Below are 26,938 nucleotides of genomic sequence, written 5' to 3'. Positions count from 1 at the left end.
ATTACTCCCTATTTGATAGCCACTAAACAGTTACACCAAAATAGCAGACAGTTAATATAGTACACAATATAGTAAATGAGTGATTTCAGAAACAGCCTCAGCCTTTGTCACAGCAGACATTTTGACTCGTGATGCAGGTATAACTTATAACGATGATGTTAGCTGCAAACCATTTAAATGTGTCAGTTCCGCAGTCCTGCTATTGTGCATGCTTGTCTCACTGCTACTTCTTTCTGGTACAACTCAGTGAAACTCAGCCACAATCAATGGTATTAGATACGCCTGTGCTTTTCCTACTCTGACAAGTCAAACATGTCTGCTGTGTGAAAGGTTTATAACTGTAGCGGATATACATAAAGACAGATTATGGGGGAAATATAACAGTTTGAGAGGGAGTTTGTCAAATGTAGAAAGTAACACAAACTAAAAAATGGCCTGATAACCTACTCAGGCAGTAACATTTGAAGCTTTTGATAAAACTGAACTGAACTGTTTGGAGTTAACGCTCAGATAATTTTAAATGACAAAAAGCAGATGTCTGTTGTGTTGAACAGTTATCTATAGATTTTATTTCATATATTAATGAATATCAGTTGATATGAGGTTTGAGGTTCAGTTTCATACACCCTTAGGTCCCATAATTTACAATTTTTGCAGCTTTGTCCCTGCTTAACATTGTGTTTCAACAGTAACAAGTTATTCTTAGCAGGTGGTTTTTTAGCTCACCAGTTACTAAAAAAAAAAAAAAAAAAAGCCAACAAGTTAAAACTGGAACCTGAATGTTGGTTAATCAGGGCAGCACAGTGGTGCAGTGGTTGTCAGTGTTGCCTCACAGCGAGAGTTTTTCTTTGGGTTCTCTAGCTTCCTCCCACAGTCCACAGACATGCAGTTGTGGTTAATTCTTGACTCTAAATTGCCTGAAGGTGTGAATCCCTATGTGTCAGCCCTGAGATAGTTTAGCAACCTGTCCAGGAGGGTGCTCGCACACTGTCAGCTGGGATCCTGTCAAGGATCAGTGGTTATAGATAATGGATGGATAGATGTCGGTTAATTAGTCTGAAGGAAAAACTTAGCTTATGTTTTTGAGTGATTATGTTTCCCACACTCTGTCTCTTGCTCTTTCAGTGGGGTGGGCTTCTCTTTTATCTTCGCCTGGGTGCTGATGGCCATCGTGACCACCTTGTTTGTTGTTGGTGGCAACATGGAGAAGATGGTGTGTGAGCCGCTCGCTAACCGACAGCTATTCAAGGTGCAGAAAACAAACTCTTCCTTTCTGAATCATCTTATTTTCACACTCCTCTCTGCCTCTCTCTGTGTTTATCTTGGAGAGAGTTTTACGAAGTGAGATCGTGTTACATAATGGACAACACTGTGGCTCTGTGCTGATGAATATGCGTGTGTGTGTGTGTGTGTGTGTGTGTGTGTGTGTGTGTGTGTGTGTGTGTGTGTGTGTGTGTGTAGATCATAGACACACCATACCTGGTTCATCCTGCCAAGAAGAACTTCCTTCCTGGGATGCTGTTTCAGAACCCAAACATTGACCTGACTTTGGGAAGCATGTACAGGTAACGTGCCAACAGCTAGTGCTGGACATACTGTACATAAAGCTCATTGTTTACTGAATGTTACCGTGTGTTTAGTGACAGAAAGTTCCGTTTTTTAAAACCCAGCTTAAACCCTGATTTTATGAAGAATCACTCTTTTAATGTTCAAAATAAACTCCAATGAACTTACACAATAATAAGCTGTATAATGCACATTTACACTGGAGGGGTGTCAGTTTGTGACCATACTGTGTCTGTCTCATAGGGACTGCTATGAGAACAACGGCCTGTATCATTCTCTGCAGCTGGAGACAATGTTCAACATCAACTCCTTCCTCAACAGAACTGTGGTATGTGTCAGTTTACTGTGTAGAATATTCTGATGAAAATCTGTGTTACTGATGCATTGGCAGAGCAAGCTGAGAGGTAACTTATCAATTTATGTTTGTGTTTCACAACAGTACAACAAGGATCTGGCAAAAGTGTTTGAGAGTGTGCAGGTCAACCTGCAGGACATCACGCTGCTGGAGCAGGCCGGCAGAGACAACCTCATCAACTTCGCCAACTCTGGAGTTGGACAGGTCGACTATGACGCCTACCTGGCTGAGGTGATCTTTGTGTGTGGGTGTGTGGGTGTGTGTGCGCAGTACCTTTCCTCCTGTATGGGGAAAATGCAGGTCCCCACATCGTAAAAGATTTATTTATAGGTAAATACTTATACTTTTCAGTTTAAGACACACTATGCAGGATTTTCCTAAAAAACAATATATAGACTTATACAGAAGTAATCCTTCTTAGTCATCACTTATGACCCACTAGAAGTGTGTAGTGTTGTATTTTTCGACAGAGACTCTGCCCTCTGCCTGTATTTTCTTCTTATTTTTCGTGTTTGGGACATTTATGGGTGTGTACCCCCACAGCGCTCAAGTGAGGTTGGGGCTTTATGTAAAGGTAACGTCCAGGTGCCAGACTGTAAGCCGCAGGTGAAGTGAATCTGGGCCTGGCTTTTACTTTCAGTTTTGCTGGCGAGCGTGTTTACAAACAATAAATGGCAATCCTGCATAGTATAATTTTAAGGTTCAACTAAGTCTCTAGGAATTAATCTAAATCACACCAGTGACAGACACGCAATGTTGTTCTTTTTGTATGTGAATGCAACTCATTTGTGTCATGGTTATTATAATAAACTAAACATAAGTATAACTATTATAATATGTAATAAAATTTGAAGTAATATTTCAAAAAAAAAAAAAAAAGCAAAAGTTTCTCTCTGTTCATAAAGTAATCTTATTCCCTTGTAAAAAGGATACAAATGCAAACATAAAATGTTGTTAGCTCATATTTTTGTTAATATGCATGATAAAGAGAATCTTTGGAAAATTCAACTTGGACTTTGCATCGAAAACATAAACAACATCAAATCCAAACTTAATCCAAAACAAGGCTTAGCAGAAATTAAATTGAAAAACAAAAGTTGAGCAAATTGATGGAATCTAAAACTGTATTATACCTGCTTTATGAATGAATGTCTCGGTTGTGTTGTTCAAGGTAAATAAGGGAGTCACTCTCGTGGATCTCTTGACCTTCTCTACTGACCTGGAAGCTCAGGCCGACCAACTGGTGAGTCTCATTATTATCGTACCAACAGATTACAACAACATGATGCAAATGCCAAAATCATGAAGAAGTATGAAAACAGTGACATGTATGTGAAATACAGATATTTGAATTACTGTAATTAGGGGTTTCAAGGATACACATATAGTACCACTATGAAAGAAAACTAACAGAATAGAGTAATTTGACTCTGATGAGGTATGATGAGTTTGATGAGATGCAGGGATCTGTCACATTTAGTTGCTGCTCAAGTGCAGCTAATGGCTAAACAACTGTAGTGTTCATCACAGACCTAAACTGAATCACCTGCACCAGTGATACTTCAGGCTGTGGGCCAAATCTGGCCCGTGACAGGGTGCCGGGGGGCCTGCTGACTATTCTCTAATTCACAGTGAAAATAAACTGATTCACACTGGGATTTCTTTTGCACTTTGAATGTAAATAAGGTGTCAGAGTGCATAAAAAGCATCAAAATATAGCCTGTTTATTTTTTTATTTTTTTTTTAAAAAAAAGGGAGAATCCACCGCAACTCTGTACACCCCTGCGTACACCTAACCCTTGGGGGTGCTGCACAGAAATTGCTATGTTTATCTGATAAATATTATTGTTTGTTTATTAACGGGCCCCTGACCTCCTGTCATTTTGCAAAAGTGGCCCCCAGGCAAAGTAAGTTGAGTGTCTGTCGCTTTACATTCTTGGCTGGGCATAAAATACCTTGAACCCAGGGGGATGACTTCAGAGATTTTTGTGTTTTCTACACGTCTAATTAGTTTGTTCATTTAATTAATATTGACATGTTGTAGACGGGAGTAATGCGACAGAAAACATAAAATATTCTTAAACCAACAAGACTAAATTTACAGTTGGAAAGCCCCTCTGGAAAATGATTCCTCTTCATGCTCAGTGATCGGGCTTTTTAGTGTGAACAAGCCGCCCATTCACCCTAAAGACACACACACACACACACACACACACACACACACATTCATTTTTGCACATACAGCGCATAGTACAGGAGCTGTGCCATTTAAAGACACGTAGGACATGCCACAGAAGGATTAGTGTGTGCATGTATTCCTAAGGAAGGAAGGAAGGAAGGAATAATAAATCACTAAGTAAATATTCATCACCTAATTATCGCAAAGATTTATCTTCAACAAACTACTGCACCCTCTGCTCTTTGTGTGTTTGTGTTAATCTGTGTGTGTGTGTGTGTTTTGCAGCCACGTGGTGCTCTGGAGAACGCACTGAAAGGACACGCCAGCAGTATCAGACAAATTCACAGAGAACAGGTGGTTCCCCTGGAGCAAGCAATGGTAATCATCTCGCAAATTAAACACAAGACACCTTCACTTCATATTTATGCACAAATACACACAGATCTTCCCCTACGTCCAAAAAACACCTTTCTTCTACCAACAGAGTAATAATAGAACGAATAATAGAAGGAACAAAATGTGCAGCATCTTGAAGCATTTTGCACATATGATTTCCTCAGGTTCATTTTGAGTCTTATTAACAGCTGATATAAATATTTGCACAAAATATGCAACAAAACCAATGTACATTATTTCTTATTTTGTCAAATATCTAAGTGTATATTGTAAAACTCAACTCCTCAACTTTCCTTGTTTTCTTTCTTCTTCCTTTTCGTCTATTAAATGGTGACAGAAATATGTCAGAGCGCGGGTAAGCTGCTGTTCATACATGGATAACAGCGGTCTTTGTGCGTGTTTTTGTGGTAGCAGTGTTGTTAATGTTGTGACAGCTGTGGCGTGAAGTGATGTGATAGGTTTTTGTTAATGAGTAGTTTAGATGTGTGTAGTTTAGTTGTGCTATATTTGGTCACAGTTTGTGTTTCTTTCCTCACATACAGAGTACACTTAGCCAGAGTATCAAGCAGCTGCAGAGGATGTCCAATGACCTGCCGGTGAGGAAACAGAATAATGTACTGTATTACTGTCATGTATTATCACACAGAGAATAAGTCAACAAAGTCTTCTGATCAAACTATGCAGAAAACTTCCTATTAACGTCTGTACTGTTAACTGAACATAAACAATAAACACAACTACGTGTTAGATTGTCTCCTAAGTACAATTTAATTTCTCTCTCCTTTAGGTCAAGGTCACAAATATCCTGAGTGCCATCGATGCAGCAGAGTACCTCATCACTCATAACGCCTCCCATGTGATCAAACAGGTATAAAAAACATTACAATGATAAGTATTATATAAGTACTATATAAGTGATATATATAAGTGACACATTTTTATCCATTCCTCAGCTCAGTCTGGGCCCCATCTTCTCTGATTTAAACCAGATATTTTAAATAACCGCAATAAACAACAACTGCTTGTATTACGATCCAAGCTTGACTATCCTGAGCAGAAACAGCATGGCAATATCAAGTTTAAGATGCTCTTGCTGGACAGTATGAAATTATTAAATATTTTATCCTAAACACTAATTACCACACTAATAAACCACACTAATCCACAGCAGACTGCAGTCACACATTTTCTTGACACATTTGACATGTTTTATTCTCTGTTGTTGTCTAGGAAACACGCGCTTACACACAGAGTTTGGTGGGATACTTCAAACAATACACAGATTGGGTTAAAAACTCGGTGAGTATATGACCAGTTTTTGATGTCTCCTTTTATAGCTTATGGGTTAATGATTTATAGTAGGAAGCATTTCAATCCACCTGTCTTAATGCACATTTTTAATTGCACATAAAATAAACTTGAGTGAAAACTCAACAAAAATTCAGAAAAAAACTACCAAAAATATTGCAAAAACCTTTATATCTTTGGTTGTGGTGGGAACGTGGGCGTATCGATAAAAGCAAAATGCAAGAAAGTGCAGTGTAAAAATACTTGGGGAATAATTCATGAATCATGTGACTTAAACATCCACTGAGATGAAAAATGGCAGTAGACAGACACATCAGATCTGTGTGGAGCGATGAGGAGACTGTAACCTTTCTCAGTACATGAAATAAACTTCAATGCCATATTTACATCATGTTTTCTACATTTATTACACCATTTGGTGCAACAGTATAATAGGCTCGTTTAAGATTGACTGTGCCTCACCTCGGTTTTAGCAGCAGGGGGCAGAGAAAAAAGCTGTTAGATCTGTAGGTTACCTGTAGTTAACAGACCACATTATAAACTTTATTATTACATACAAGATGTGTTTGTTAACAGAACAAACTGCCATTGCATTAAATGAGACTAACAGCCTACAATCTAACACTAAATATTACAATTATACAGCAAGTTTGGATTTTTTGCTTGTGGTTGAAACTAAGAGCCTATAAGCTCTTTGAGCAGGCGACAACCAGGCGTTACCCATCATGCTCTGGGTCTTGCAGTTGATGGAGAACAACTACAGTGCCTGGCTCTAAAAACTGAGGCTGCCTCGATCTCGTGAGGTTATCATTGCCTGCATCAGAGCAAGTTGGCATCAAGTCGAACATAGATCTAACTAGCATGCATTGTGTGGCACTTGCTGATAAATGATTCTGCGCAGGCCTGGCTGAAACAACTCCTAAAATTAGCATAACATTAGTGAATGGAAACACACCAAAACTTAGCTGATTTTCTGAAACTTTGTTTTAATGTTACTGTAGTGTTGGGTTTAGACTTGATGATAGTAAATGAACAGTAAAACTCAGGCTGCACTCTTTAGAGTGAACACGATGTTCAGGTTTCAGTAAATTTAGGAAGTTTTTAAAAGGTCTCTGATTGTAACCACAAGATTTTAACAGTCCCAGGAGCCACTTTGATTTAAAGTTGAAGTCTGTAATAACAACGTTTAGGAGAGATCATCTTTCCACTTCTGCACCATGCTCATGAAGTTATGGTTTTATGTTTGATGTCATTTATACACACACTGTAATCTATACTTTGGGTTTCTGGTGTATTTTTCTCCCACAGTTGACTGTAGAGGTGGCCCAGTGTAAACCCATCAGTAACATGGTGGACAGCATGGAGATAGTAGCCTGCAGCTTCATACTCGATTCAGTGGTAAGACACCCGAACACTGTGGTTATCTGTGTGTGTGTGTGTGTGTGTGTGTGTGTGTGTGTGTGTGTGGCAGGCTGCTAAGGTGCTCTGATTCATTTCACAGCTGTATGTACAGTACATGTTCCCCCACATGAGTAGAAACTAGAAACATAAACGGCTCTTTGATGGAGCCCTGGGTTTTTCGGAGCGACAAAGTCTGTGCAGTCATTCGGCCACACATTCGGGAACAGTATGTTCTCAAGTCTCCAACACACTCACTCACACACACTGAGATGAGATAGGGTCTGCTTTTAAGGCAGGACGGGGAGTTACATACACATACTGTAGATTCTTCACTGTTTTCACTCCGGCCCTGAGGAGTTGTAAAATTTTATATTTACATATCAGTCATATATCGTGTGTGAGTTTGTGAGAGTTTAATGAGAGCTCAAACAAGCCACAGACTGTGGTCAATATAAACAGAGATTTTTTATGTGTCAGCGCTCCAGCACTGCCTGCAGCTACTGTGCTGTATGTGCTCAACGTGTGTATGCGCACACGTGTTTGTATTTACACGTTCTGTCCTATTTGTGCCTCAGAATGTGTGCATCTCTTGTGCATCCATGTGTACGTGACTTTATGTGAATAGTAGCAGGATTTTCATTATCAACTAATCTGTCTGTTATTTTGTGACTCTTTGAGAATGTGAATGTGAAACAGCAACAGACATAGTCAAACATCTTAAATCTTTGCATTGCACAATTACCATTTTGTACAATATCATACTTACACTAATTTCCAAGGCAATTATTTAACTTTCTGCAAAACTGACAACTGTAGTTATTAGAGTGCTTTCACACCTAAACTGTTTGGTTCAATTAAAACAAATTCAGGTCTGTTTGCCCGGTAAGTAATGTTCATTCAGCCGGTGTGAGAGTTGTCAGTAGTACCCTGGTGCAGATCAAACAAACGAACCGAGACCACCTGAAAATTTGGGTCTCCATTTGCAAGCAGACTCTGGTGCTGTTCGTGGGTAGAAACAACAGAACGAACCAACAGGATTTAATGATAGCAGACATGATTTTAACATGATTTGTAAAGTTAAACTACTAATAAATCCATCAGCTGATCATAAAATCTGTTCAGGAAGCATTCTTACAGTATAACTGATCCGTATAAAAACAAGTTGTATAACCTGTTAATGCAAATCATTCAGATTAACACAAGTATTTTCCCTGATTTATAGGTCAAAAACTGTTAAAACTGCTGTGCTTGTATCAAACTTTAAGTACTCTGTTAGTTCATTAAATCCATTAAAAATGAGTGACAGTGATCCCAAAGTAATAAGCCCCAAATCATTACTGTACATAACACCTCCTTTTCGTCCTGTCTGTACCTGTTAGTCATTAATCATCATAACGAGCACACAGAAGAATTAAAGTGCTGCATAAACTACCGTTAATTTTTTCACGTGTGTCCTTATTGCGGCTTCCAGATAGCCACCCACAGACACCATAACAAGAGATGTGATGAACTCACTGTCTTTGGTTTAGTTTTACTCACTGTTTGATGATCCAGGTGCTTTGGTTGGTTTAAGACTTGATTGATTTGCAGGATGTATGGAGAGTTGCAAGGTGATGCTATGAACTGATTGTCTTGACTGTTGTGTTTGAAAAAATGAAAACAAATCCCCAAATAAACAGGCCTTTACAAAAACAAAGTTTAAATCAATGGGGTATGAAACAACTTCGTCAAACAATAAAAACTAATAGCTTATCATTTTCCCCCTCAGTCCGGACCAAATGAACTACAGGTGTAAAAGCACGTCAAACTGCTCAAATATAAACTATAAACCTCATCTAGCACCATCTACATTAGCATCTACATTAAAATGCACCAATACTAATAACCAAAAAATGTAATGTTTTTGAATATAATACTTTAGAAGCATCAGTTCTGCTGCCTGAATACTTTTACTATTGATACTTAAAATACATCACACTGTGTTATTACTGCTTTTCACTTACTACTTGATCTGAAAACGTACTCTACCAGTGTGTATTTGTATTTGAGAAGGTGAGGACAGCATTTTTAAATTGACTTCAACAGTTAACTTACAGTTCATTGGTTAATCATCACATTATTTTTGCACTTAAAATTCAATTTCAGTGAGATGAGAATTTCATTGAATGTTAACTGGAGACAAAATTGTGAACATGTTTTTCAGAACACATTCTGGTTTGGTCTGGGAGGCTGCTGCATCCTTCTGATCCCCAGTATCATCTTCTCCACCAAACTGGCCAAGTATTACAGAAGGATGGACACAGAGGACGTCTTTGAAGAGTGAGTCCAAACCCACACACACTTTGTTCAAATGTAGCCACAGACAGAAGTTTTGTTAGTTTTACTGGTAGATTTTCTGAATCTTTTCTGTAGATCAGAACAAAATTAATTAATCCTTTTCTTTCCCTTTCTCTGTCATTTTCATGGCCTTTGATTCTCTTCATATTTTCTCCTCATGTTATTTCCACTCTCTGTAGCTCTTACCCATGGCTTGTTGCACTTTGACGTTTGTCTGCTATTCATGAATCCTTTCGTCCTACTCCACGTGCCCTCTCCCTGTTTGGTATGGGATACTTTGACTTTGGATCTCTCCACATCTTTCATACTTCTTTTGCTCATCAGAAATCATGAGCATGGTCTTCCTCTCTTTGCATGGATCTTCATTTCATCATCTCCTGCAGCTCTCTCCTCTCTTTCGACTTTATTTCTAAGGAAAACTCCATCCTTGTTGCTTTCAGTGGAGTCTTCCCGTTCTCTTTCTCACTTGTCCGCCCTCGCTCTTGTGTTGCAGTATGGGTAATACAGGTAATCGTGGTGAACAAGTGTGCAATATCTACGGAGACATCGCTGTGGTCAGGTACGAGCAGTGTCTCTGCTTGCTTGCATGCCGAGGTGTTAATTGGTGGAGGGATAATTTTGACAGTCTGCAGACAGTTAGGGACATTTCTCCACAGATGTTAAGTTTATATGTATATGCGTATGTGTGTGTGTGTGTGTGTGTGTGTGTGTGTACATGTAGCTCTCCCTATTCCGACACCCTGACCCGGTTCCCTCGAGCCTCTGCTCCCCCTAGCTACCATGACTCATGACCCAAAGGAACTCGTCAATGAGGTACTGACTGTCTGTATTAACTTTCCACTAACCCTCATCTAACAACCAGAACCATCTGAGAACCACCAACCATTCAATCATCTTCCGTCTGACTTCACACAGGAGATTTTCCTCCTCTTTCTATTATTTCTTGCCATCCTACTATCTTCATTGTTGTCTCTTTTAACCGACAATGTCCTTTCAAACACTGAGACACAAAAAAAAGGAGTGAATCATGATGGAGTTGGTTTAGGCGAAGACCTCTGATACACCTGACACTGCTGTGTTCTGATATGACTTCATTTTATTTATCCTTTATTTAGCCAGGAAGGTCCCATTGAGACGCAAGATCTTTTCTTCAAGACAGCGGCACAGTCACTTACAGCAGTAAAAAAAAAAAATGTCACATATGAAAACACATACAATACATTAAGGGAACACACAAGGGAAAACTAGGAAGAGAAAAAGGCCTAGGTCGAGGACTATGTAAAGCACCAACGTGTTTCCTTCAAGGCAGACCTTTAAAATGTTCAAGGGAGGGAGTGCTTCTAAAGTAACAGCATTTTGGAGCTCATTCCATACACAGGGTGTATAAGAAGAGAAAGCAATTTTACCAAGCTCTGTGCACACCCTGGGGACATTTAAAAGAATACGATATGAAGAATGAGCACAATAGCTGCTAGTGTGAAAGGAAAGAAGGCTGGAGATATAAGTAGGCAATCTACCTAATAATGCCTTGGCAGTAAATAGCAACTTGTGCATTTTTCTCCTCTAATAGAGAGGGGATCATCCCAAAGATTCATACAAAATGCAGTGGTGAGTGCGTGAGCCTGTATTTAGCCAGTTTTAAAGCAAGGATAAGGCTGCATGCATGTAAATCACATCACAGTAGTCTAATACAGACAGAAATGAACACAATTCTCTTTCTGTCCTCTGACTGAAAACTTTTTTTAAAAACAAAAATGAAAGCCCAGTTATGGCCTAAGTTTTTCCCTGAATATTTGTAGAAAGTGACTCTTTCAATACAAGTACCATGTAGTGTCACAATAGTGGGATCAGCAGGGTTTTTGTGAGCGAAAGTCATATATTTGGTCTTTTTTTAAATTAGGACCAGTTTTAGTTTTAATAATGAAAGCTGCAGAGATTGAAAGGCATCCTGTAAGAGCTCTATGCCTTGATTTAAAGAGGGTACCCCTGTATAGATGACTGTGTCATCTGCGTACATATGAAGCTTGGCTGGGTTAATTCCATGACCTAAGTCATTTATAAAGATAGACAATAAGATGGGGACTAAAGTGGATCCCTGTGGGACACCTTTGTTTACCATAACTGAAGCTGAGGTATAGTCTTCAACTGAGACACACTGAACTAAACTAGCAATTAGCTAATCATTCAGTGAATTTTTCCTGTTATTTGAGGACCTACACATACACTGGGAGGCCAGAAGAGAGAGGAGAAGAAAAAGAGGAAGCTTAAAACCCAAATAATAATCTAATGGCCTTAGTGAACTCTTTTCAGTCAGCTCAGAAAGCTGCTCCCAGCCAGGCTAAAAGACGATCAATAGCCAGAAGGCCAACGTTATTGCTTATATTATTAGCCAAGAGGTGCACCACCACCTCTGAGGAAGAGAATGATAGTGCCTAGCAGCCACTTTTCATGTATGCCTTGATATGAGCAAAGCAAATTGGGGAGAGCATATTCACTGGATCTTTTCAAAGGCCCTGTCATCTCTGTGGGCAGACCTGGTTTTGAATGGTATAGGTTGTAGGGATATGACATGGGTTATTATTGCACTATATGGTGTTTTATTTTGTAGCAAAAAATACATTATCCACATTGCCAATAAACAACAGAAATGGTACATGTTTATTTACATCCAAAATTTGTGTTTGTTTACTCGATCCATCTACAATTTTATTTGGACTCAAACTAACACTGGTGGCTTTCCTGAAACTAAGCACGACTGTAGCTCTCGAGCATGGGCAAAAGTAAAGTAGCTGATTTTCTTTTCTCTTTTTCCACAGCGGACAAGAGAGCTGGAACTGATATTTCCCACGTGGTAAGTGCTCATCTGTCTACTCCTCTCTTAAGGGATAATAAAAAAAGAAAAAACACATTCTGTAACAACTTATTTCTGACATGGCCTGTCTATGTTCTAGGATCACTGGACTTTTCAGCTCTTCCCATTCAGATCTTGTAACACTTCCAAGGACCAAAGGGAAGAACAACAACAATCAGGAACTGTGTGGTGAGGGCGACCCACCCCCCAGTAACCCTTGAAGCCATTTGAGAACGACCTCAGATGCCAGCCAACTGTACTTTATCATGTGTTCTCTCACACACATCAGTACCAGCCACAGCAGTACCAGCGCAGTCCTTCTAGTAGGTCATACTGTACATCATCAACTATCAGAGCAATGTTCCCGCATAGCTAGGTTTACCTGTAGACAATACATTTGTTTGTACTTACGTTATCAGTTTTAACACGGTGACACAAGTGTACATTTTTTACGCTTTCAAAGCTTTTGAAAGTTTTATATATTTTTGTTAATGTTTGTTTTATAACATGTAAGTAGGTTTTGTAGAAGTAGCTCTTTTCTTTCTTTTCTTTGACAATATTTGTAGCTCGCATCATTTTGGCTCCACAAGTTCCATCGAACAGAAAAGTAGGGAATTGTTAAGCATTTTGGGAAATCCACTTTTTTTCTTTCTCGCAAAGAGATAGATGAGGAGATACCACTTTCATGTCTTTTTATTAAATACCAACCTGTTAGCTTAGTTTGGCATCAAGACATAAACAGTGTGTCTACAGCCGTGCTAGCAGTTGTGCTTTGAGCTTAATGCTAACATCAGCGTGATAAAGAGCTCACAGTGACAATGCTAACATGCTAATGTTTAGCAGGTATAATGTTTCCCATGTTCACCACCTTAGTTTAGCATGTTAGCATGCTAACATTTGCTAATTGGCATGTCATAGCAAGTTAAAATTAAAAGTTTGAACTGATGATGTCACTTGATGAAAAGTCTGGTGATTACAAAAGTTATAACAATTCATCCTCTGTACACTGTAAATATCTGTAGTCAGTGTCATAGCAATCCATCCAACACTTCTCTTTTAGCCAAAAATGCAAAAGGAAAAGTGAGGTGATCACCAAAGTTATTACATTTCATCTTCTGGACACTGTAATTATCTGTAGCCAGTAGCCCTTTTACACAGAGGTCCTACTATAGGGCCGCTACAAAGTCCCTTCTTTATGCTGCCTTTGCATTTTTACACAGAATCAAACAACAGTGACATCATGACGCTCCAGTGCACTTAATAAACAAGAACAATGACATCAACGTAGCAATAACAATCATTTACAGTCTCTGTTATATGGCAGCTGATTTTGTCCTCTGCTCAGAGGGTAAGGAACTCCTGGACCTCACTGTTTTCCCAAGTTGCGTACATTTTTAGCCGCTAACTGCTATCAGCTTCATTTTAAATCTTGGGATTAGGTCACACACATAACACATCAAAATGTCACACCTGTCTCATTTTGGCAGGCAGTGTAAAAGTGGCTAACATCATGACGATCTATCAGTCGTTTTTAGGACATTTCACTTAAAGAAAAAAATGCCAAAGCAAAAGTCAGGGAATTACCAAAGTCTGTAAGATACATCCTCTAGCATGGCTAGCATGCTGAAGGTAATTAACAGGGGGTTATGCACTGGACTATTTCTCGGCGTTTTCACGCTTTGAACATATTAATTTTTGAGCTTCAGATGTGCTGGTGTGTTGATTTTGTTCCCTTTGGTCACAGCCAGGCTCTTTTCCCATTTCCAGTCTTTGTGCTCAGCTAAGCTAACCATCTCTATGCTTTAGCTTTACAGTTAGCATAGTTACATGAGAGTGCTTTTTATCTTCTCAGCTAACCTTCAGCAAGAAAGTGAAAAAGGGGTATTTCCAAAAATGCCATACTATTCCTTTAAACACTGAAGGATGAAAGTGACAGTTCTGTTTGACTCTAAATTATTAAAATCTTTGAGACGTGAGGTCAGTCCAAAGTTTACCCAAAGCTACCGCAACAGGCAAAGTGTAACTACCTTTTCAACACACACACACAGGCTACATACACTTCGTTAGCAAGGTTTTAAGAAAGCTACAAACAAAATACTGTGTCTTAGGCATTTCTCGCCAGACCATTAGTGACCACTAGTTGCTTGTGTTGTCAGAGAGTTTTTTTTTCCTTCATCATCCTGTGGTTTGAGAAATAAATCTACCAAAAACCTGTGTGGTGTCAGAGGTCAGGTTGAAGAACACACACACACACAAACAATTCTAATACAAAACTGCAAAACTGTGAATAAAAACTTCAGTCTCATAAGTGTCTGATAGTATTTTTGTTCTTTTGAAGGTCATAAATCACCCAAAAATGATCTTTTCAGTGCGCTTTTATACTGTACATAAACCCTGACCTGCACCAAGGAATGAAAAAGAATACTTGATATAGGTAAAGCAAATGTACAGATGGGTTCGACATCCACGCCCCTAAAGACCAACTCCTGTCTGCCAAAGCACACAGAGCACCGGGGAGTGTAGAGAATATTCATATAACATATGCAGCGTTGAATACATGCACACACAGCAGCTGAGAAGGTTCAGGTCTGTTTCGGCGGGGGGGCTTGGCAGTGGCTGAGGTGGCGTGACGCTGTTGCATCCTATCAGAAGAGGACTACACTAATTTAATTTAGGGAAACATCTGGTTCAGACAACACACACATACTTCACGTGTTTACTTTGCATTCCCGGTGTCTCTTACAGGGGAACTTTTTCTTTTCCTTGCCAGATTGATGGCTATAAAAACAAAACTTCCTGAATGTACTGAGGGCATGTGTGCATTTGTACACACGTGTGTGACTCTGTACCCAGCAGCAGGCTATACATACACTTCTCGTCTTCCGCTCTGTGTCCAAGCCAGCAGGGACATATGGTATATGTCGCCTCAAAGGCAGCGTCTGTTCTTCTGTTTAGTTTCATAAGTTAAAACTCAATGTAGAGTGCAGTCAGGCCTCTTCTTGAACTCAAGACCAGCTTAGCCAATGGGGTGATACTGGTGCTCTGTGACTGTACACTATTTATTCTGTATTAAGAGTCATGGGAGTTTCTTAAGCTCAGATGCAGCGTATAATTTTGGCATTTTCATTGTATTTTGTTTCTTACCTCAGACTTGAGCATCCTCATTTCCCTTTGTCTTGTCATTTTCGTGACAGCCAGTAATTTATCTTAGCATAAACACTTGAGTGAGGAGCTGTTGCATGTCGTGTGCACACCATGCTTGGATGACCTGGTCTCCATGGTGTAATTGTCCACACATGAGCAGATAATTGAGGTTTCACACTGAGCAACTTAATTGGGATGGAGCAGCTGTGTTTTACTGATGAATCCAAATTTGAGTCTTAGTTGAGGATTTTGTTTGAAGTATATCCTATCGTCCACCAGTATGACAAAGCTGAATCCAGCTTTGGCAGTGGAGCCATAGAAAGAGAAAAGGCCAGACATGGGAGAGGGGTCTTCTCTTGGAACATGGAGGCAAATCACAGAAAATTGTAAGACAGAGGTGGAGGAGAGCATTTTGGCAACTTTACCAAGCTTACTTCCCCCGTGACCTGAACTGAACAGAGGAGAAAAATCTGTTAATTGATGTGCAAAGTGATTTTTTTATTTATGGCTCGTTGGTCTAGGGGTATGATTCTCACTTTGGGTGCAAGAGGTTCTGGGTTCAAATCCCAGACGAGCCCTCAGCACTTGGCAGTGGCTCTTTGGTTTGACTGAAGAGATATATATATATATGTGTGTGTGCATAAGAACTGACAAATACCTGAAATGCTGTAATGTTAGACTAAAAGACATAAATCTCTTTTTACCAGTTGATTCCCATTCTAACCATCGGCCTTGGCCAAAGCTTCAGATTTTGTTTGCCTTTAGGTACAATTGAGCAGCTCAGATTTTCCAAAGAGAAAGTGAGAGAAGAACTGTGGTGCCTCTATGTCAAAAGTACCACTTGAGACGTTTGGGAGATATTCAGGGCACATCATCTTGGGAAGAGATCTCAGTGCACACACCCAGAAAATAGGAAGGACTACATGTCCAGTCTGGCCTGGGAATGCTTCTGTATCCCTTAAGAAGACCTGAAAGACACAGAGGTGGAGGAGAGCATCTGGGCAACTTTACCAAACCTAGTTCCACTAGTTCAAAATAAGTAAATGGACAGAAATATTGCACTTTTCATGGCTCGTTGGTCTAGGGGTATGATTCTCACTTTGGGTGTGAGAGGTCCCGGGTTCAAATCCCGGACGAGCCCACAGCACTTCACAGTGGTTCTTTAGTTTCACTGATTAGGTATGTATAAGGTGTTATGCAAAAGAGCTATGCTGACCCAAAATGCTGTAATGTCAAAACAGTGCTTTTGTCCTAAAGGTGACAGGACTTCATGAAATCAGTTTCCTAATATGTAGGTTTACACACTAAGAAAAGTCATTAGAGTGGAGCAATCATCTTTTACTGACTCTACTGATGAATCCAAGTTAGAGTCTCGGTGGAACCCTTTGTGTGAAATATGTCCTATCATCCAATAGTATCACTAAGCTCAAGTCTCGGTGGAACCAACTGAGAACTTTTGGTTCATGCAAAACGTAGATGTATGGTTCGTATGCAGTAAAGCCATTGAACATCTCTGATTTGATCAGAAGCCAAAAGATTTGTGTTCAGACTGTCAGGCATGGCCAAAGACTCAGGTACTGACCATAAGAATGAGATTGTGGATATACGTAAGCCTTCGAACTGGTTTCCTTACACAGGATGTCCCAGCTCACCTTAAGGGACAGTTAAGCAGCTCAGATTTTCCAAAGAGAAAGTGAGAAAAGAACTGCGGCACCTCCATATAAAAAGTACCACTTGAGTCATTTGGGAGATATTCAGGGCACGTCCTCTTAGGGAGAGACCTCAGTGCAGATCCAGAAAATACTGGAAGGATTACATGTCCAGTCTGGCCTGGGAATGCTTCTGTATCCCTTAAGAAAACCTAAAAGATGCAGAGGTGGAGGAGAGCATCTGGGCGATTTTGCCAAGCCCAGCTCCATTGCAACCTGACCTGGACAGAGGAGGAAAATAAGTAAATGGACAGACATATTATCCTTTTCATGGCTCGTTGGTCTAGGGGTATGATTCTCGCTTTGGGTGCGAGAGGTCCCGGGTTCAAATCCCGGACGAGCCCACAACTCTTGAAAGTAGCTACTTAATTTGACTAAAAAGATGTATGTATAAGGTGTGATGCAAAAGAGTTATCTGAAATGCTGTAATGTCTTTGGAAAAACAGCGTCTTTGTCCTGAAGTTGACGCATCTTCACAAAATCACTTTCCTAATATGTAGTTTTACGCACTGAGAAACTTCATTAGAATGGAGCCACTGTCCTTACTGATGAATCTAAGTTCAAGTTTTGTTGGAACCTGTTGTGTGAAATGTGTTCTATCGTCCAATAGTATCACTATGCTCAAGTCTCAGTGCACGCTGAGAAAAAAGGACTACATATCCAATCTGGCCCAAGAATGCCTACTGGATCCTCTAAGAAGTCTTGGAGAATGCAGAAGTGGAGGAGAGCACCTGGGCAACTTTGTCAAGGCTGCTTTCATTGCGACCTGACCCAGGGGAGGAAAACAGGTGAATGGATGGAGAAAGAATGTATTTTATGGCTCATTGGTCTATGAGTATGCGTCTTGCTTTGAATGCAAGAGGTTCTGGGTTCAAGTCCTGGATGATCCCACAGCACTTGAAAGTGTTGACCAGTGTTGATCCCTTAAGAAGACCTGAAAGATGCGGAGGTGGAGGAGAGCATCTGGGTGACTTTGCCAAGCCCAACTCCATTGCAACCTGACCTGGACAGAGTAAGAAAATAAGTAAATGGACAGAGAAATTGTTCTTTTCATGGCTCGTTGGTCTAGGGGTATGATTCTCGCTTCGGGTGCGAGAGGTCCTGGGTTCAAATCCCAGACGAGCCCACAGCATATCACAGTGGCTCTTTAGGTTCACTGAATAGGTATGTATAAGTTGTTATGCAAAAGAGCTATGCTGACCCAAAATGCTGTAATGTCAAAACAGCACTTTTGTCCTAAAGGTGACAGGACAGTTTCTTAATATGTACAGTACAGGCCAAAAGTTTGGACACACCTTCTCATTCAATGCGTTTTCTTTATTCTCATGACTATTTACATTGTAGATTCTCACTGAAGGCATCAAAACTATGAATGAACACATGTGGAGTTATGTACTTAACAAAAAAGGTGAAATAACTGAAAACATGTTTTATATTCTAGTTTCTTCAAAATAGCCACCCTTTGCTCTGATTACTGCTTTGCACACTCTTGGCATTCTCTCCATGAGCTTCAAGAGGTAGTCACCTGAAATGGTTTTCCAACAGTCTTGAAGGAGTTCCCAGAGGTGTTTAGCACTTGTTGGCCCCTTTGCCTTCACTGTGCAGTCCAGCTCACCCCAGACCATCTCGACTGGGTTCAGGTCCGGTGACTGTGGAGGCCAGGTCATCTGCCGCAGCACTCCATCACTCTCCTTCTTGGTCAAATAGCCCTTACACAGCCTGGAGGTGTGTTTGGGGTCATTGTCCTGTTGAAAAATAAATGATCGTCCAACTAAACGCAAACCGGATGGGATGGCATGTCGCTGCAGGATGCTGTGGTAGCCATGCTGGTTCAGTGTGCCTTCAATTTTCAATAAATCCCCAACAGTGTCACCAGCAAAACACCCCCACACCATCACACCTCCTCCTCCATGCTTCACAGTGGGAACCAGGCATGTGGAATCCATCCGTTCACCTTTTCTGCGTCTCACAAAGACACGGCGGTTGGAACCAAAGATCTCAAATTTGGACTCATCAGACCAAAGCACAGATTTCCACTGGTCTAATGTCCATTCCTTGTGTTTCTTGGCCCAAACAAATCTCTTCTGCTTGTTGCCTCTCCTTAGCAGTGGTTTCCTAGCAGCTATTTGACCATGAAGGCCTGATTCGCGCAGTCTCCTCTTAACAGTTGTTCTAGAGATGGGTCTGCTGCTAGAACTCTGTGTGGCATTCATCTGCTCTCTGATCTGAGCTGCTGTTAACTTGCCATTTCTGAGGCTGGTGACTCGGATGAACTTATCCTCAGAAGCAGAGGTGACTCTTGGTCTTCCTTTCCTGGGTCAGTCCTCATGTGTGCCAGTTTCGTTGTAGCGCTTGATGGTTTTTGCGACTCCACTTGGGGACACATTTAAAGTTTTTGCAATTTTCCGGACTGACTGACCTTCATTTCTTAAAGTAATGATGGCCACTCGTTTTTCTTTAGTTAGCTGATTGGTTCTTGCCATAATATGAATTTTAACAGTTGTCAAATAGGGCTGTCGGCTGTGTATTAACCTGACTTCTGCACAACACAACTGATGGTCCCAACCCCATTGATAAAGCAAGAAATTCCACTAATTAACCCTGATAAGGCACACCTGTGAAGTGGAAACCATTTCAGGTGACTACCTCTTGAAGCTCATGGAGAGAATGCCAAGAGTGTGCAAAGCAGTAATCAGAGCAAAGGGTGGCTATTTTGAAGAAACTAGAATATAAAACATGTTTTCAGTTATTTCACCTTTTTTGTTAAGTACATAACTCCACATGTGTTCATTCATAGTTTTGATGTCTTCAGTGAGAATCTACAATGTAAATAGTCATGAAAATAAAGAAAACGCATTGAATGAGAAGGTGTGTCCAAACTTTTGGCCTGTACTGTAGGTTTAGCTTATGCAAAAGAGCTATGCTGACGAAACACCTGCCTGGTGTCATGGGTGTAACACCATTGGAAAACTGGTAGTTTTGACCTAAAGGTGATGTGACTTGATGAAATCAAAGTCACATAATTCAGGTTTACACACTAGGCAACTTCATTAGGTCATATTTTACTGATTTAACTGACAAATCAGAGTCTTGGTGGAACCTTTTGCATGAAATGTGTCCTACTGTCTGACAGACTGGATCTTTATTGGCTTCATGGAAAATTGAAAAGATACTTATTTATATTGACTTGTCGGTCTAAGTGTATGATTCTCGCTTATGGTAAACGAGGTCAAGAGCTCAAGTCTTAGATGACATCCCTTTATAGTAGCTGCATAGTTTGGTTAAGCAAGTGTGATGCAAAAGAGCTATGCTCCAATACTTCTTTGGTGTCATAGGTATAACATTGTTGGAAAACTAGTTTTGACTTAAAATCTGAAGTCATCAGGTTAACACCCAATCCTTAATTTAATATCCACTAAAAACTTCACCCAAATGGAGAAATTACTCTTTTTATTGACTTCAGTACAATAAGTTGTACGCAGTTAGGGTGCAAGTAGTCAGGGGTTGAAATCCTTGATGAGAACACATCACTTTAAAGTGGCAGTTTAGTTTGATTAATGAGGTATATTCACATTATGATCCAAGTTCAGGTTATGGTGGAACCGACTAAGAAATTTTGTGTTCATGCAGAGAGTAGAAGTATGGTAAGAGACTGCTAAGCCATACACTTCTTAGATTTTATCAGACAACCAAATATTTGCGTTCCAACCATTAGGCATGGCCAAAGCTTCAAATAAGAATGACATATAACTGCAGACTGGGATTAGTCTAGTCTTGTATGTAATGCGGTCAGTCACCGTGCAGTTCTTCATCATGTTGGCGTGTTGATGTCATGATGAAAACTTAACCTGCTGCCTTCTGATCAGTTCTCTGCGCCCCTACTAACGGTATCGGACATGATCGTAGCAAAAACAGGACAGAAGTTGACTTTGAGAATCTACCTGTGCGTATACGTCTGTTTATAGTGCAACAACAAAGTCTCCACAAAAAGTGCATCTTAAGATGAACACGATGAGGTTTTTATTATTACAGGGTTCACAGATCAACTTTAAACCCTCAGCAAATAACTTGGGGCTGCAATCTGGCTGCAGACCCCCAGCCCTCTCCTCCCTCTTCCCCCCTCATCAATGGTCAAAGAACCTCTTATGTGAGATTATATAATGTCTCGCAACTCTTTTTCACAACATTTGGCTTCATGTGTGTACCGTCCTTCTCTCCTTTCCCCCCTCAGCTCCCACAGACCGGGTGACCTCTTCCCCTCACCCCTCTTCCTCCTCCCTGAGTTTATACTCCCCCCCTCCCTCCATCCAACTCATCCATCACTTTTTTAGTTCTGAACATACCACACGGGCCTTATGTGGTCGCTCTGTGTGTGTGTGTGTGTGTGTCTGTGTGTGTGTGGTGCGAGGAGGGGGGTCAGTGCTTGAGGAGGAGTTTGACTCCTTCAGCTCACCTGAATAATACCTTCTTTGTGAGCTTCAGCCTTATAAGATCTCACTCAGAGTCTTCCTACCCTTGCACACCTCAACCCTCTGTGCGGATATATACATACGCATCATCCCATACCTTCATCCATCCATCCATCACTAACACGTCAAACGCCGCCATGGGAGCCAGGATGAGAGTGGCGCTGCTGTTTCTGGCAGTGACTGTTTGTGTGTCAAATGCTCAGACCAACAACAGTCAGCAACAACAGCAGCAACAACAGCAGCAGCAGCAGCAGCAGCAGCAACGCAGCGTCTGGGATGAGCCCATCAGGTTCAGCACCAAGACCAAAGACACCTGTACCATGGTGGTGTCCGGAGCAGGGGACTATACTCGCCTGCGTGTCTCCTGCAAAGGTCCAAGTCAGGGTCAGAATGCAGGACGCTCCTACTACTGCGACTTCCAGGGCAAACCCAACCTGTGCCGTGCTTACAACCTCAACCCTCGCCACTACTTCACCCAGATGATGTGGGACATGAGGAAGCTCAGCCAGGCCTGCCAGGGACCCAAAATCTACCGCCAAGCCATGTGCAAGAAATACCCCGACGAGGCCCAGATGACCTTCCTGGCTGCCTGGCCCAAGACCACCACCCCCAAGCCCTCCAAGCCCGCCCAGGAGCCGCGTAAACCGGTGGTGCCAGCCCAGAGCAAACCCGTTGTTACTCCTAAACCTGTCAAGCCCCAGCAGCAGCCCGTCAAGCCCCAGCCAGGCAAGGGCACCCAGACCAAGAAAGCTACCCCCAAGCCTGGAAAGACCACTACTCGTCCCACAGAGCAGAGTGAGTCCAAAGCCTCCCGCATGGCCTCCGAGTACTGCTGGAAGAGCTTCCACGGCGTCTGCACCTACTTCATCAGCTGGTTCCAGAACTGAGGGGATACTGCAGACACAGGTGAGTGACGAATGAAGAAAAAGAAAAGGAAGAGAGAGTTTAGCAAGCGGTTTGCTGGAAAAATTAGAATTAAAAGCGAGAGTTAGAAGAAACTTAGTGGTTGTTTTAGTGTGGCTGAATGAAACTGTAAAGCCACAAATCATCAGGAGGGATGGAAGTGAAAATGTTCAGTCATTCAGCGTAGTTTGTGGAGCTCTTTATCTCTGTGCATTCACAAGAGAAACCAACTTTATTGTAAAATTAATTACACAATCCCTAATTTTTGTTGTTTCAGGTTGGAAACACCAGCGATGGACCCAGTCAGAACACTTCTCGACCATCTTCGACCTCTCCAGGATCTGTGTGGGAGCCTCTGAAGTGATTTCGTCGCCTTATGAGGTCCGACTCCCACCACTGCAGCATCTTACAGGCTGAGCCAAAAACACTCGATCTCCACCTGTGTACGGTTAGGGGATGACTGCTTGTGCTGTCATGTAGTGTATTTTTTGTTAAATCTGTAAAACACACAACAAGACGAAAGGGAAAATATGGCAGGCATGTGATTCTGTTTGTATATGATGTAAAATTCCCTCCTTGTGTCACATAAATGTTCCAACAACATGTGAAGGTAAAGAGAATAAAGAGTGGAGACCTCTCTTCTTCTTCTTCTTCTGTTTTGTTCTGTTTCTTCTGCAGCAACTTTTCACGCTCATTCATTCAAAGAGGTCTTTGTTTCTCCTAATCGCCAGCTGTAACAACATGTCTGCAGCCTGGCTGAGGAAGTTGTTAGGAGACAGACACAGACTGCAGTTAAGATAATACAGTCACAGAGGGCGTCTGAGCAGAGCTAAACACCCCTTTGTATGAGCTGATGAATTGAATCTCAGGAGCTACCGTGTGCAGGAACAGAAGAGGTCTGTGTGAGAGGAAACACATGTGGCTGCAGCTCCGCACATGCATATAGTGGATGAGGGTAGAAATCACCTTCACTTTCATCACAGTGAGAGTAGCTACTACTTATTATATAACAGTGTGTCAGTCATGACAACCTCCAAACACCAAACTCACACTTTCTTTTAATAAAAACCCAGTGGTGGAAGAAGAGTAATCAGATCATTTTACTTAAGTTACCTCAGTGGAAATACCCGAGGGTTTAAGTTTCATGTCAGCTTTGTGGGGACGAAGGGGGAAACATATGAAGTGTGGGGTTTGGAGGTCCTCCAAGAAAAAAATTTGAGCATCAAACACTTAATTTCCTGCATTCTGGTGAAGTTTTATGCACCAAAAGTGGCTTCACTGCATCAATTTATGGTGTTAATGCACCTTCTCTAAATATTGAGGGAGACATGTCTCCTGTGTCCCACACCCCACAATCTACACCTATGAAAATACCAATGCAATAATGTAAAAACTATCCAGCACGAAAAAGCCCTGCATTCAAAAATGTACATAAGTATTAGCAGCACAACTGACCTAAAGTATTAAAAGTACATGTATTTGTCCTGCAGAAAAGTGGACATTATTGATAACCCTGATACATCAGTGCATAAGCAGTGTTTTATTAGCTGCTGCTGATTAAGGTAGGGCTAGTTTTATATAATTTATATACTGTGATGAGGTGATGTAGTCCAGTGGTTGCAAACCTAAGCACCTGGGCCCCACCAAAGGGTCACAAGATCAATGTGGAGGGTGAGATGACTAATGGAGGCGGACAGAAGAAAAAACACAGTCTTGTTTTCTTTCTTTTTGGAGATGTGGGGGCTTTTTCTCTAGTGTATGTTTTTGTTGATGAAATACTGGATCATTCACCTCTTTGGTTATTTACAGTACAGTTATTTACATTAAATCAGAGAGGTTTATAGGGGAACTAACAACTCACTTAGCTCTGAATCATGACATCCAGACAATGCTCTTTTTGTTAAAGGCCACAAGCCAAAGTAGCCACTGGTGACCAAAGCTGTCAGAGAAATGTTAAAAAAAAAAAAAAGAAAGAAAGAAAAAAGAAAAGAAATACAGTGTTTTTCTTTGGAAAGTCGTGCAGTAGAATAATAAAGGAGCACAAAATGCAAAAACACAAGCTAAGTACAAGTACGTCAAAACTATGCAGATACTTGAGAGAACGTATACTTTCCATCATTGATCACATGTATTCACCAACTCAGTCATGGTGCTGAACCTCCGACAGCCACAAGATGGTGCTGCTGGGTGGAGCTAGGGCGCACAGATGCACACACACTACTGCTACTGTTTACTTACAGTAAATCCTCCACTACTACTTCCGACACAGTGACTCAGTGATCACTTGTGAGATTCTTGGACTGGAGCCCATGTGAGCCTTTATATGGCTCCTTCCTTTGTTTTAGTGATATCTTTGTTCCCACCTGCAGCAGCTGCGTCACTACATGACAGGGTGGGGTGGATTCATTACTGTAACTTACACTTGTAGAATCAGTCGTGTACCGTAAGTGAATATAAACATGAAGGTCAACACAGCATCAAAAACACCAACTTTACAATATTAAATACAAATTTATGAATGTAGAATTTAGCATGCAGTAACTTCAATTCAATGTTGAGCAACTACAATCTAAAGAATTAAATCTGCATATTGTGACATGTAACATTGTATGTTAAGCTTTTGTTGAATGAAATACCTAAAGGCTCTTGGTGCTTGATGTAGTTTTCTTGCTATTACTGTACTAGGCTCTTTGCATCAACTTACATTCAAGTACCTCTATTTTTCATCTTAACATTCTGCAGTAATCCAAATCCATAGATATGGACAAACAACTAGACGTACAACCCATGCAACTCATAACATAACCACTGTATGTTTTGTTTGAAAAGGAACATACTGCCGTAGAAAAACCAACAAATATATTGTTCTGTAAGCAAATAATAGTTAAGTAGAGTGACTTAAGGCTGCCTGGAGTTTGGTTTAGTAATAGGATTATAAGTGGAGAGAATCAAACACTGGAAGTAAAGGTGTCCTGGAAAAGCCTCAAGAAAAACCTTGAATATGGTTAAATACAGTGTTTAGGCACATCTTCAACAGGCCTTTCTCACTGCAGAGATTTTAACTTGACGATTGAATTTAGTTTAGTTTAGTTTACTTGTTTATTTGAAAAGGGACAATGTACATTAATCAACATTTTAAAAAAAAAAAAAGTAAAATGCACCTGAAATAGCCGAAAGGCTAATTTTCATTGGTAGTCCCTTTGCCAGTTGTTAAAGGCATCAATAAAATACAACATCCAATATATATATATAAAAAATAACCCATTAAAGATAAACATTATATACAAGATAAACATTCTGTACGGCACACACATACCGTTGATAACCCACAATTGCATGATGCACTCCTATATAATAGTGAGGCAAACATCAATGTTCACGTTTGTGTTTCAACAAGCCATTTCTTGGCATTGCGCTTGAATGAATGATATGACGGAGATACTCTGATTGATTGTGGTACTGAATTCCATTGATGTGATGCTCTGAAGGAGAAAACTGCCTGACTGAATGTAGTTTTTCTTAAGGGAATTGTGCAGTCTCCCCTCACTGCACCTCTCGTACCCCTATTACCAGAAGACCTGATATTAACGTATCAAGATAGAGCAGGAGGAGCTGAACCATGCAAGATTATAATTAGGATTGATTGAACTAGGATTGATTGAACCTGAACACCTTAGTAGTTACAGGTCGAGGTAAGGTAAGATCTTTAGAACCAATGTATCCTCATGCAACAGTTTGTATGTTAGCTCACGAAAACACACATGTACTGGTTTGTATGATATCTTATTAAATTAGCACTCCACAAATAGTGTCGTCAGAGTATGTACTAAATATAACGATATGTAGGTTAGGTTAAGAAAAATAAACATGGTTGGGAGTCGTCGTGTTATGTACTTACCATAACGGACAATACATAAAATTACGTAGGTTAGGTTTAGGTAAGGAAACATGGTGATCATGTACGTTTAAACAACTCAAAGTTCATTTGGTTTCACACAGAACACAAACACAGGTCTCTGAGGGAAAGGTCCTGTGTTGTTTGACCCATCTACCCCAACCTACTTTCTTAAGTAGACGTTTGCTCTTTATAGCTACTTTGTCCTTTACTCCTGTCAATGCATTCATCACGTGATTGCAGCCTTCCTGATTACGTGGGTTATATATGTATTCTGATGCATTTCTTTTCATAGGTAAACATACAAACATGGCATCAAAACAGCCTGCTTGAACAGAGGTCGGCTGCCTCTGCTCTCTATATAGAGGCGAAGTCCCTCACCTTCCAATGTCTCCCATGGGCCCTGATTTCAGAAAGAATATGTA

General features: G+C 40.7%; 2 protein-coding genes and 3 non-coding genes across 5 annotated transcripts in view; all 5 read left to right on the top strand.

Moving 5' to 3' along the window:
• The window catches only part of prom1b (prominin 1 b), a 33,471-nt gene extending 18,780 nt beyond the window's left edge, over nt 1–14,691 (top strand). Inside the window, exons 15-29 of the mRNA XM_049572069.1 lie at nt 1,126–1,249; nt 1,462–1,565; nt 1,810–1,894; nt 2,006–2,152; nt 3,093–3,164; nt 4,386–4,478; nt 5,039–5,092; nt 5,284–5,364; nt 5,727–5,795; nt 7,113–7,202; nt 9,409–9,524; nt 10,036–10,101; nt 10,264–10,355; nt 12,359–12,393; nt 12,494–14,691. Of these exons, the coding sequence (XP_049428026.1) occupies nt 1,126–1,249; nt 1,462–1,565; nt 1,810–1,894; nt 2,006–2,152; nt 3,093–3,164; nt 4,386–4,478; nt 5,039–5,092; nt 5,284–5,364; nt 5,727–5,795; nt 7,113–7,202; nt 9,409–9,524; nt 10,036–10,101; nt 10,264–10,333 (1,171 nt within the window). The 3' untranslated portion in view covers nt 10,334–10,355; nt 12,359–12,393; nt 12,494–14,691. The remainder of the gene's footprint in view (nt 1–1,125; nt 1,250–1,461; nt 1,566–1,809; nt 1,895–2,005; nt 2,153–3,092; nt 3,165–4,385; nt 4,479–5,038; nt 5,093–5,283; nt 5,365–5,726; nt 5,796–7,112; nt 7,203–9,408; nt 9,525–10,035; nt 10,102–10,263; nt 10,356–12,358; nt 12,394–12,493) is intronic.
• Nucleotides 14,692–16,606: 1,915 nt separating this feature from the next.
• trnap-ugg (transfer RNA proline (anticodon UGG)) lies at nt 16,607–16,678 on the top strand. The gene has a single exon. It is a non-coding gene; the product is annotated as a tRNA-Pro (tRNA).
• Nucleotides 16,679–17,518: 840 nt separating this feature from the next.
• On the top strand, nt 17,519–17,590 carry trnap-ugg (transfer RNA proline (anticodon UGG)). Its single transcript has one exon. It is a non-coding gene; the product is annotated as a tRNA-Pro (tRNA).
• Nucleotides 17,591–18,300: 710 nt separating this feature from the next.
• trnap-cgg (transfer RNA proline (anticodon CGG)) lies at nt 18,301–18,372 on the top strand. Its single transcript has one exon. It is a non-coding gene; the product is annotated as a tRNA-Pro (tRNA).
• Nucleotides 18,373–21,777: 3,405 nt separating this feature from the next.
• fgfbp2b (fibroblast growth factor binding protein 2b) lies at nt 21,778–23,209 on the top strand. Its single transcript, XM_049571631.1, has 2 exons — nt 21,778–22,621; nt 22,896–23,209. Exon 1 carries the CDS (start codon nt 21,853–21,855, stop codon nt 22,600–22,602), a length of 750 nt encoding a protein of 249 aa, XP_049427588.1. The 5' UTR covers nt 21,778–21,852; the 3' UTR covers nt 22,603–22,621; nt 22,896–23,209.
• The last annotated feature ends 3,729 nt before the right edge of the window (nt 23,210–26,938 follow it).

This window comes from Epinephelus fuscoguttatus, linkage group LG3 (genome assembly GCF_011397635.1).
Source record: "Epinephelus fuscoguttatus linkage group LG3, E.fuscoguttatus.final_Chr_v1".
Lineage (NCBI taxonomy): Eukaryota > Metazoa > Chordata > Actinopteri > Perciformes > Serranidae > Epinephelus > Epinephelus fuscoguttatus.
Note: the sequence above shows the minus strand (reverse complement) of the source record. Positions and strands in the feature narration are given on the sequence as shown.

Excerpts from the sequence above, each read along its gene's own strand:
- fgfbp2b (XM_049571631.1), top strand. The coding sequence starts at position 21,853 with ATGGGAGCCAGGATGAGAGTGGCGCTGCTGTTTCTGGCAGTGACTGTT.